We start from the raw sequence: 12,500 nt of genomic DNA, 5'->3' as shown, positions 1-12,500 counted from the left end.
TCCACTTGCAGCAATGCCAATGAGTGTAGATGGTGGTCATGGGGAAAGTCTTCATTTATTTTGTGACAAAATTGGCTTGACAGTTTGTCTACTTATTTCACCACACATATTGTGACCACTCGACTATCTTTTTCAATCTGTGGCCTGATTTTACTTATCATTACCCCGATTCGTTTGATGCTTACATATGCACCTTGGGATAAGCTGATCGGAAGGTGGTTCAGGTCAGGTCAGGTATGGGAGCATGTGCCAGAGCAGCACGTCGCTGGGTCCACTTTCCGCTGGTACTCCAGGGGCCTCCATCTGGCCATCCCCCAGACAGATGCCAGGCCCATCCCCATCTCCTTGAGATGATGGTCAACCTGCTGCAACCACGAGGCACGTGGTCGGCCCACTGGCCTCCTCCACTCATGAGACTCCCACACTGAAAGAATCTGGTGAGCAGGATCAGCATCAGGAAAACGAGCCACATGTCCATACAGCCGCAACTGACACTCACGGACTATGCAGGTAACAAATCTCATCCGAGTCTCTCTCAGCAACCGCTCAATGGACACAAAATCCGACCAGCAATAGCCAAGGATTCTCCGAAGAGACCTGGTACCAAAGGAATTAAGTCTCCATCTCAGATCCTTGCTCAGAGTCCAAGTCTCGCATCCATAGAGCAAGACTGGAAGTACCAAGGACCTGAAGACTCGGACTTCCGTCCTCCCGCACAGGTACCGGCAGCGCCACACCCCATGATCCAGTGAATCCATGACTCCCCAGGCCCAACCCAGACGTCTATTGACCTCTGACTCACAGCCAGCAGAGACATGAATATCACTGCCAAGGGAAGTGAATCTCTCCACGACCTCAACATCCTCACCACAAACAGACACAGACAGGACAGCAGCATCCAAGATGTCACCGAAAGGCTGGATCTTAGTTTTGACCCAAGAAACCCGTAATCCCAGCGGCTCCGACTCCTCATTCAGCACCTCGAGGGCCCCCAAAAGGATATCTAAAGTCTCCGCAAAGATGACTGCATCATCTGCAAAATCAAGGTCCGAGATCTTGACATTCTCAAACGATGCACCGCAGCTTGATCTCTCCGACATCCTTCCTAAAATCCAGTCCATACAAGTGCTGAAAAGTGTGGGGGCCAGTCCACACCCCTGACGAACTCCAGTAACAACTGGAAATAAGTCAGAGATGGTACCACCACACTTCACAGCACTCTCAGTACCAGAGTAGAGTTCAGACATCAGATCGATCAGTTTTGGTGGCACCCCACGAAGACCAAGAATCCTCCAGAGGACATCCCGATTCAATGAATCAAACGCTTTACAGAGATCAACATAGGCTGCAAGCAGTCCCTGCCGAAACTCTCGTCTGCGTTTGGTGAGGACACGAAGGGCAAGGATACGATCAATCGTTGACCTCTTTGGTGTAAAGCCTGACTGCTCTGGACGCTGGTGCTCAAGCAGATGGTCGCGAACCCTATCAATAAATTATCCGAGCAAATACCTTGCCCGGCACTGAGAGCAGAGTCACCCCTCGGTAGTTGTTGCAGTCTTGGCGATCACCCTTCCCTTTCCAGAGAGGAACAACAAGGCCTCTCTTCCAATCAGTTGGGATGATGCCTGTGTTCCAGGCAGAGCACAAAACTGCATGCAACGACACGAGTGCAGCATTTCCACCAGCCTTGAGAAGTTCAGCATGGATGCCACAGATCCCTGGAGCTTTGCCCCATTTCAACCGGTTCACCGCAGCCCGTGTTTCCACAAGCGAAGGTGGACCACAGTTGGTTGGAGGGTCAGCAACAGGGATTGGAACACCCCTGACGTCCAACTCGACAGCTGGGGGATCAGCCTGGTACAACCACTCAAAGTAACAGGCCCAGCGGGCCTTCACTTCAGACTCCTCTGTCAAGAGCCTACCACTCTCTGCTCTAACTGCAGTGCTCCGAGGGATGGGCTTGGATGAACGTAATGCGCGAATTCCCCTGTAAGTGGGACGAGAATCACCTGTCCACAGGTGATGCTCTACCCCCTCACAGATTCCTTGCACATAGGCCTCCTTGTCCACCCTCAGTGCACGTACAGATTTACGCCTCAGCTCCTTGAACAGCTCAGCTCTGCCATTCAGCCTGGCCCTGCGACTCTGCTCAATGGTATCCAGTGTCCCTTGAGAGACAAAATTCTTTGCCCTGCAGTGAGTTCCAAGACATCCACCGGCAACATCAAGGACGGTGGTCTTCAAGGCACTCCACAACTCTTCAGGACCCACCAAAGCACCCAGACCCCCCCCCCCAAGTGTCCACTCAGCCTGTTCGCAAACTCCTCAGCTACTCTCTCTTTCCTGTGCTTGCCAACATCCAGCCGAGGCTGGGATGGTACCATTCTCCAGGATTTAAGGTGCAGCTTAAGAGTTGCTACAACAAGCCTGTGGTCAGTATTGAGGAACTGAGCACTCCGGGAGACCCTGCAGTTCTGGATCATCCTCCAACAACCCTCAATGAGGACACGGTCAATCTCCTTTGCCACACCGCCAACATTGGAATACCAAGTCCAGCGATGAGCTTGTGGGCGCTGAAACCATGAACCAGCCACCCTCAGTCCATGACTTCCTGACCCATGGGGACCAACACACACCTCATAACCATCCCTATCAGTTGCAGTTGATGCATTGAAATCCCCCAAGACGAGAAGTGTATCTCGTCTGGGGCACTGATCAACCACAGACTCGAGTGTGGCGTAGAATGCATCCTTCACGGTGAGATCACTCGCCTCAGTCGGAGCATAAACAGAGACCAGGGAAATGGCACCGAAGGAGTGACGAATCCTTAATCTCATAATACGCTCGTTGACCAGTGTTACCTCAATTATCATTGGGGTCAGCTTATTGGACCCAGCTACAGCAACTACTTGGGTATGGTAACCATCAGAGCGACCAGACCAATACTAGGTGTAACCACCCACCATTATCTCGCCGCAATCCGGTCTCCGAACCTCAGAGAGAGCTGCAATCGCAATGTCCAAACGCTTGAGCTCAGATGATAACAGAGACAGGTGATCATCCTCTCTTAGGGATAGGACATTCCAGGCACCCACCCGAAGGGACCACCTCAGGTTAACCCAAGGAGACCGCTGTCTGGTGGACGACACCTCAGCACCACTCTGGCACACTCTCCCACAATCTGACCCAGGAATGTTACCCTGTGGTTTCCCTCTTATCATGAAAGATTGGGGGTCCCGAAGGCTTTGCCCCAATTCCGTCATCCGGTGAGCTGCCCTGCGAAGGGAAGCTGCACTGGAGGTACTCCTATGGAGTGGGTTTTCAGATTTTTTTTGCGTTTTTGTGTTTTGCGGAATGAAGGGTTTTACGGTGGCCGTAGTGCAAATCCTGCCACCAACCTCCTAATAAAAAAGTAACCCAACTGCAGGAGGACGTCCGCAGACACAGTTGGGCACTCGATATGGATGGCCGTTGGCTCACAAGGTGCTCCTCCGCCCTTTGACAGGTTTTGTTTTTAATCCTGCTGGGGGTCCATATCCAAGCACCCTCCTCACCAGAAAACCTGGTGGGGGAGATGGTTTAGTCGCTGACAACCCTACCATGGAACAGGTTAGTACAGGTTTACATGGTACCTGTAGCACGTCACAGATCTAACCTGACCTGACACCTACATGCACCTTACATATGCACCTTGGGATAAGCTGATCGGAAGGTGGTTCGAGGTAATATGAATCTTCCATTATTACTAATATTTTATAAAAGGTGATTTCCATTCTGCTTTCAATAAAGCTTTGCCTTGCTGTGGTCATCTCTGGGGTTGCCCTTATATTCTGGAGTATGCATGCCACCTGATTTATCCATTCCCAAGAAGACGCACAATCATGGCATTACAAACATTTTAATTATCATTTTTACAAAAGTTTTTTTTTTTTAAATCGTGAATTTTGTTTATTGCCGCATTGCCATCGGAGCCATGATCAATTAGAGATTGATGAGGAGGGGAGGGTATAAATTGAGAAAATTAAAATGAGAATAAGAAGAAGAGAAGGGAATATGATCGGAGAGATAAATTAAGGCTGGGGAGTGTGGGAGTGGGAGGAATAGAACGGGGAAAAAGTTTTCGGTGTGTGTAGTGGAGGAACGTGCTCGAGAATACAGTGAGGGGTCAAAATTCCACAATATTTGCAGAAGTAATAAATAGATGGCCCCATAAGCATATCAATGTCTACAGCACCATTCTGTCGATATTTGACTGTGCACCTCTTTATGCACGTCTACTGCATTTACTGTGTATGCTCAATATTATCTCTGCATCTAAAACTTTTGTACATACACCATGACTAAATCCCCCCTTGAGATAAGGAGATGTGAGGAGACAATTGAGTGATCTGATTGGTTCATCGTTTGCTCACTGATAACATAACACCGTCACATATCAACAAGCATGTTAAAACTATTTTTAACTGCAGTTACCTTGATACACCTTCAGATTTGTGAAAGGTGTTTGCAAGATGCCCACTCGCCCCTCCATCACCCCCCCCCACCCACATTTCCCGTTAATAAATATAATGTACAATGTGGGAGGACCCGCTGCAAAGATTTGCCATTTGTAATCATAACCGGTGGCATAATGGTTCGATAATCCGCTCTAAATCTGGGAGGTCTGCAGTTCAAAACCCGGCTGAGTCATAAGAAAGACTTGAAAAATGGTACGTGTTGTTTCCTTGCTTGATGCTCAGCATTTCAAAGGATAGACCATGGAAAACCATAGGTTGGCAAACACAGCGCAGGCTTTGATGGGCCTAATTGCCTCTAACTGCATTGAACTTCCTTGGAAGTTGTATTACTGAACCACTCTGAAACCTCACAGCGAAACACGAGCATCTTGATGGTGATTGAATATGATACTGAGTGGTCTAAAGCTTATCCCTTGATTAGCAAATAAGGCAGTGGTGGAGGAATCTTACTTCATACTCCATTTTCCATCAACAAGCAAGCTTTTATTCCCAGTGAATTGTTTGCATTCTTTGCAATTATCGTGGTTCACCAAAGTTGGCTTGTCGTAAGGCACTGCAGTCAATAGCTGGGTTTAATAATTATTCATTTCATGAACTTTTAAACTGCACTGTAAAATATCTTCATTAATGGAGAGAGATAAAAGGGTATAAATTGAATAAAGGAAGGGAATGGGGATGATCTGGAGAAAAAGGAGCCAGGAAAGTCTTGGTGAAGGGGGAGGGAAAGTAAGGGGAATGCATTGGACCATGCTGGGAAAGGTAATAATTCGGTCATTTTGCATACATATTAAGTCGACAACAGCTCAAATTAAGAGCAACGTCTATTATGAAGGAAGCAGATGGGACTGAGAGCCATGATCAGCCATGCACACTCATAACTTCAACCCAACATTTGTGCAGTGGACATGCTTGATAAAAATAGCAACAACAAAGTTTCTGAGGAAAATCTCATGCTGGGTTAGTTATGTCACTCACCCTTAAACCAGGACTTCCAGTGGGACCAGGGGATCCTGATGGTCCAACAGGTCCTGGAAAACCCTGTAGTATAGAGATAACAGCAACAAGCCTCAGCTTCAAAGGACATTCAATGTAATAACTGACTTACAACAGGAGTGCAAAATATATATATATATATATATATATATATATATATATATATATATATATATATATATATATGTATATATATATATATATATATATATATATATATATATATATATATATATATATATATATATATATATATGAAAATAAAGCTCTTTCTATCCACTCACTTAGGCCTCAGTCACATTTGCTCTACGGCGAGGATACGGCGGCCGTACGCCCTCTGAATTGACAAACGTGCGGCGGCCGCAGAGAAACTGAGGTGGCCTCAGGGTGGCGCTACGCCGTTTGGCTATATTTTACAGGCCGTAGGGTCGCCGTGAAATGAAATCGCGGAGTTATAACTTTTTCATTTCTACGCTCGCCGTAGCAATTAGACAAGCCAAGCTATTATGTAGATGTGTTCCACGTCGACCTACGTAGGGCGTATGGTGGGCTTGCGTTATTCGTGCGGCTGCCGTAAGCTCTTCTCAATGAAAAATGAATTTTCCCAACCCCCAAAAAATTACGGCGGCCGCACTATTTACATGGTCGCCGTACCGTGGCCTTGCGGTCTGTGACTACCTGTGGGCAACGCAACGTCGACGCACGGTTCCCCTACGCCCGCCGTGCACCTATGTTCGGCCTCCGTGGCAGCCTGCGTCGACCGTGCATCCACCTTGCGCTACCGCTTGAGATCGGAGTATCGGTGTTTGCCAATACACAGTGGTGCCCCCAGAATCCGAATTTAATTCGTTCCTGGAGGCTGTTCGGATTGCAAAAAGTTCGGATTCCAAAAATATTTTCCCAATAAGAAATAATGGAAAGTGAATTAATCCTTTCGTGGACCTAAAGAAAACCCACTTTCAAGACACTTTAAACTGAAATTCCCCATGTTTAAGGTAAAATAAGATGAGTAAGCGACCTTCGGTGGCGGTGTATTGTATGTAAACTGGTACAATCGCCACATCCAAAGGCCCACACAGGCTCGAGCTCCGGCCTGGGTTTCGATCGCTCGCACACTCTGCGAGAGCGCTGCCCCTAGGGCAACTCATCAAACATGATGCCCGCAGAACCACAATCACTTTCAAACGCATCGGGCTGACGTAATCATGGCTATTAAAAATTACAACCAGTTTTGCTGTGAAATTCAATCCTTGCCCGACAGTCCGTCACACCACGTGATCGGATTGCTTTTTTTGTTGATAATTAAAACACAAGATGATTAAAAAAAAATGAAGGTGAAAACACGAGGTAAGGCCTAAGTCACATTTGGCTCAGTGCCCGGAGGGTCTACAAAATGTACGGGCACTCGCAATTATAAAGCGGCCGCAGTATTTCCATGGTCACACAATGTAGCAGTCACACGTTTTTATTTTTCGGGTAGCCGCACGGCCTGTTTATAAATTGTGGAGACCGAAAACGTGGGGGTGACGTAATTTTTTGGGGGTTGGGAAAATTCATTTTTCATTAAGAAAAGCTTACGGCAGCCGCACGGAAAATGCAAGCCCACCGTACGCCCTATGTACAGTCGACGTGGAACACATCTACATCATAGCTTGGCTTTGTCGAATTGCTACGGCGAACGTAGAAATGAAAAAAGTTACAACTCCGCAGTTATAATTCCATGGCGCCCCTACGGCCTGTAAAATATAGCCAAACGGCGTAGAGCCACCCTGAGGCCACCTCAGTTTCTCTGCGGCCGCCGCACGTTTCTGTCAATTCAGAGGGCGTACGGCCGCCTTATCCTCGCCGTAGAGCAAATGTGACTGAGTACTTCCACCGACGAACTGAATGAACAAAGAGCGAAGATGCAGCTCGAACAGGTGGGGGAGACACGTGAACAAACATGAACGCTACGTTTTGTTCGGTTTTTTAAAATGTATTGGGTTTTTAGGGCCAAACATTCTCGAAAAAAATTGTTCTGATTCCAATTTGTTCAAACAGCTTGGCCGTTCGGATTCTGGCGGACCACGGTATATTATAGTTATAGTATATTCAGTTATATATACTGGAATATTTTTATTTCAGTAAAAAAAAGGACTGGTATATATACCCACTCGTTACCGTCCGTCTGGCCGCATGTTCGCCTTAGGCCCCCCTGCGGTCGCCTTGCGGGCACCTTGAGGTCTCCTTGCGTCTGCCTTGAAAATTATATGGCTGCCGCAGCGACGCCCTAAGGTCACCGTCTGACATCAAATAAAAGACCGTATGGCACCCCCACGTTTTTGGTCTCCACAATTTATAAACACGCCGTGCGGCTACCCGAAAAATAAAAACATATGTGACTGCTACATTTTGTGACCATGGAAATACTGCGGTGGCCGTAGAATTGCTAGTGGCCGCAGATTTTGGAGACCCCACGGCCGCTGTGGCAAATGTGACCTCAGCCTGACTGACTGACTCACTGACTGATATTAAAAATTGGTACCTTACGGGTGACGTAGAAAGCTGAAATTTTGCTTGCTGATGGACATCGAAGCCAGTACACCGGGAAAAATGACAGAATCGTTGGACATCATCCATAAATGAAAATATAAATACATGAAAAAAACAAGTGGAAGAGCACTTGGTAGACTGCACACTTCTGCCACGTAATGCCTGATCCACGAAAACATATCGGGCCCAATCAATGCATTTTTGAAATATAATGTTCTGCAGTACTCTGTCGTTTTTGGCCATATCTCTCAATGATGAAGGATCACTTTGAAAATTAATTCATTCACGTATCCAGATCCAAATTGGTATCTTCACCAAAATCAAATCAATTCTTCCTTGTCACACACCCAGCGTGTCCACCAAGTTTCATCTGAATCCTTCCGCAACTTTTTGAGACATCGTGCTATATATTGTTTTTGGCCCTATCTCTCAATGGTGAAGAATCACTTCAAAAATTCTAGTAGTCGGATCCAGGTCTGGATCTTCACCAAAATCAAATAATTTCGTCCTTGTCACTCACCGAACCTGTCCACAAAATTTAATCGGGATCCGTCTACACATTTTTGAGATATCCTTTACACAGACAGACAAACAGACAGAACGGGGTGAAAACATAACCTCCTTCACCTTCGGTGGTGTGGAGAAAAATAAATGGAGAAAAAAAAAAGAAAAACAATGCCGGTAAGTGACCCGAGACAATGAGGAGCAGAATAATTTTGGGTGCTGATGGACATCGAAGCCAAGACACCAGAAAAAAAATCAGAACCACCAGAGAGCATCCATAAATGAAAGTATAAATAATTGAAAAAATGAAATGAAAATAAATGAATGAAAAATCAAATGCAGGTAAGCAACACGAGACAATGAGGAAGCATGTTTGGTATGCTTACACAATGTGGAAGTATACTCCGCCAGTGTACAGTATATTATATTCACATATACACAACTTTCTCCAGAGCAAACTGTGAAATCCCAGACAAAGATGGGTTTCACGTGATGGAATTCCTTATGCTGTCTTGTCTATGAGATATTATAGTGGAGACTTAGGTTTAGTGCAGGCCTTTCTAAACATCGAATGGGCAAAGGAAAGGAAAATCCAAGTCCGAACCATTTATTAAGCACTGCATTGCAAACTGCCACGCCGAAAAGGAAATGTGTTATTATAGTGCAGACTCAACAAAGAAACCTTTTACCGACAAACACTCTTGAACAGATCGTTTAAAAGTCATGTGTGTAGAGCAAAGTAAAATAAAAGGAAGAGTAAGAAAGAAAGCAAGAAAGAAAGAACAAAAATTGTCTCATTTTTGTGAAAGAGAAAGGAGAGAAAGAAAAAAAAGTGAGAAAAAACTAGACGAGGAAAAGTGAGGAAGAGAAGAAGAAAAGTATGGAGAGAGAATTGGAAAGAGAAAGAAAGAAAGAAAGAAAAAATAGCGAGAAAACAAAGAAAGAAATGTGAAAGAAGAAAGAAAAACAAGAAGGAAAGGAAGAGAGGAAGAGAAGGAAGAAAGAAAAAGAATTGAAGGAGAAAAAGAAAGAAGAGGTATAAAGAAATAAAGCAACAAATACAGATAAAAGAAAAGAGAAAAAAAAGAAAAGAGAGAGGAGGGGGGGAGAGAGAGAGAGAGAGAGAGAGAGAGAGAGAGAGAGAGAGAGAGAGAGAGAGAGAGAGAGAGAGAGAGAGAGAGAGAGAGAGAGAGAGAGAGAGAGAGAGAGATGAGAGGAAGAGCAATAGAGGGAAAGCAAGAGAATAAAATGAGAAAAACAACACCAAGGAGGGAAGAACAGACAGGAAATGCAATGCAGGAAGGTAAGAGTCCTGCAATATCAATGACAACACATCTGTAGGAAGTGAATGAGAGAAGAAGAATAAAAAATGAGGAGGACTGCAAAGCAAAGTAAAACAAATGAATTGAGAGAACACAATCAAAAGCAACAAGAGATGATAAACAATGACAAACGTGACAACAATACCGCTATAAGGAACAATAGCCTCCATTGTATCAAATGAGGTTTCTGAAGAACGAAGGCATTTTGGTCAAGGATGTTTATTCAAGACCAACTGTTCAAGGTATTACATTCCATTCGTCTTCTTTATGTCTCGCTCCCTGGCTATTCGTTTGATTTCTGAGACGTCTGTGTGTGCTTATGTACTTGCACTGAATTGACATAAATCAGAGTTCCTTCACCTTTCCCTCAACTCTGGTTCATCAATTTACATTGCACATTGTTTATGAATACTGTTTATGGTGATAAAACAGCCAAAAAAAAATTGATTAGCATCCAAGGGTCTCGTCTATCCAAATGGACCAGATATCCCAATAGGTCTGCAGAACTATGATGGATTCCAAAGTGAAACCATGATGAACATCCATTTATTAATGACAAAGGAGAGCTGGACTCACCGTTGCACCCTCTGGTCCAGGTGGCCCTTCAATCAGCATTCCCTGCAGAATAGTGATGGAAGAGCAGTTTAACAATAACGAACAAAGAGATGGATATGGTAAATAAATAAATAAATCAAGAAATAAATGAACAAATAAAATATATAAATTGACCAGTAAGCATCTGAAATGCAAAGCCCATCCACTTTATAGTATGACTTCTTCTGTATGCTAAACAGTACCTTTGACGTTTTGACCAAATTCTGAATTTGTTTTCTCCGTATTCTCATAACAAAGCTTTGTTGAAAACTTGATAGCAAAAGCTCAAATGGTTTTTAAAAAAGTGATGGCCCGGAGAGACAAACAGACAGACAGACACACAGAAGTGATTGCAAAACACCATATTCCGCTGCATGTGGAATGAGCCAATTAGCCGTTTGGACCATCTGGCTAAAGATCCCAATCATGGACCAAACACACACAAAGCAAATTAAATGTGTCAGCAAAAATAGTGAAATCCAACATCTTGGATGCTGGTGTGAACAAGTACATCACAAGTGCAGATGTGCAGCAAGTTAAAATATATATATATATATATATATATATATATATATATATATATATATATATATATATATATATATATATATATATATATATATATATATATATATATATATATATATATATGTCATCAATGCCACATCATACTCAGGTTAGTCTCTCAGTGTAATCTACTGAATAAAAAGGGGGGAAAAATCACTTCTAATGGGACATATCTGATCAAGCTAAGGTTTTTACAGGAAGGGACCAGTCAAATTCACATGAGGTTAATGTCGTGAATGTGTTGGGGAAAACCCTAACAGTCCCATAGGTGTTCAAGTGGAAAGCAGGACGCACGTGGCAGAGGGGAAAATCTCATTTCCTATTGACGTCAATGCAGGAAAAGCCCCACAATACAAGATTAGATCTCAAGGGGCCAAAACGTCAAAATTGCCCATCATTGGTGACATACCGTTTGGCTCAACTGCAACAATTAGTTCATCTCATCAAGATGTATGTATATATATATATATATATATATATATATATATATATATATATATATATATATATATATATATATATATATATATTTATATATATATTATCCAAAAATTCTAATATGTGCTTGTTTCTCCATTTATTTTCAAAGAAGGTGCCATGAATGAATATTCTCTACACAAAGCGCCCAATTTTAGACGGCATTCTGCACGAAAATGGTGATGGTATCAAGAGAAAGAATACAATTACATCAGTTTTCTATGTATTTTGAATACTCTTCTCGAACACAAATCAATTCTCTTTTTGATTGCTTTTCCAAATGATCCTTGGCATGCTGTTCACACTACACGCGCATGGACGCACGCACACACCCTGCCAAGAGCATGCAACGTGCCATGAAATTGCTCTCCTGTGCTATGGTTTTAACGGCTTTAACATGAAAATCAACGAGACTCAGTGGCATAATGGTTAGAGCATCTGCTCTGAGACGGGAAGTTCAGCGGTTCAATTCCGACCCTGGCCGAGTCATACCAAAGACCTTAAAAATGGTACATGCTCCTTCCTTCCTTGACAGTCAGCTTGAGAGTGCAGCATATAGAGTATTGATACACCCCTTAGGTTGAATCTCATGGTTGGAAGGGGGTGATGTAGGAAAAGGGGGTTGTAGGGAAAATGTCATTTCTCCTTCGTTGCTCTGCTGAATGCAGAGATAAAGATGTCATAACCCAAAGTGCTCCGTCACTTTCCTCAAGCCCCAGCAGCTCTGATTATCTGAATTCAAGTCCGGTGTTGTATCATGTGTGTGTGTGTGTGTGTGTGTGTGTGTGTGTGTGTGTGTGTGTGTGTGTATGTATATATATATATATATATATATATATATATATATATATATATATATATATATATATATATATATATATATATACATGTTGATTTTATATGTATATATGCGAGTTGTTGGGTCAGGTCATGGGCAAAATACCCACCCCCTCCATCCCCCTCCTAACCCCCTGTGAGGGTGGAGAGCTGACAT

At 43.7% G+C, this 12,500-nt stretch overlaps 1 protein-coding gene across 3 annotated transcripts in view; it reads right to left on the bottom strand.

The window, feature by feature from the left end:
* Positions 1 to 12,500, bottom strand: part of LOC147012783 (uncharacterized) — a 416,846-nt gene that overhangs the window by 321,108 nt on the left and 83,238 nt on the right. For all 3 annotated transcript variants that reach the window (XM_085853969.1, XM_085853968.1, XM_085853966.1), the window contains 2 exons: positions 10,445 to 10,486; positions 5,493 to 5,555 (listed from right to left, as the gene is read on the bottom strand). In XM_085853969.1, coding sequence (XP_085710095.1) covers positions 5,493 to 5,555; positions 10,445 to 10,486 — 105 coding nt within the window. The remainder of the gene's footprint in view (positions 1 to 5,492; positions 5,556 to 10,444; positions 10,487 to 12,500) is intronic.

The sequence above is a fragment of the Eptatretus burgeri genome, chromosome 14 (genome assembly GCF_056783735.1).
Source record: "Eptatretus burgeri isolate ZD-2024b chromosome 14, Ebu_testis_v1, whole genome shotgun sequence".
NCBI lineage: Eukaryota > Metazoa > Chordata > Myxini > Myxiniformes > Myxinidae > Eptatretus > Eptatretus burgeri.
The sequence above is the reverse complement of the archived record's forward strand: the minus strand, read 5'-3'. Positions and strand labels throughout refer to the sequence as shown.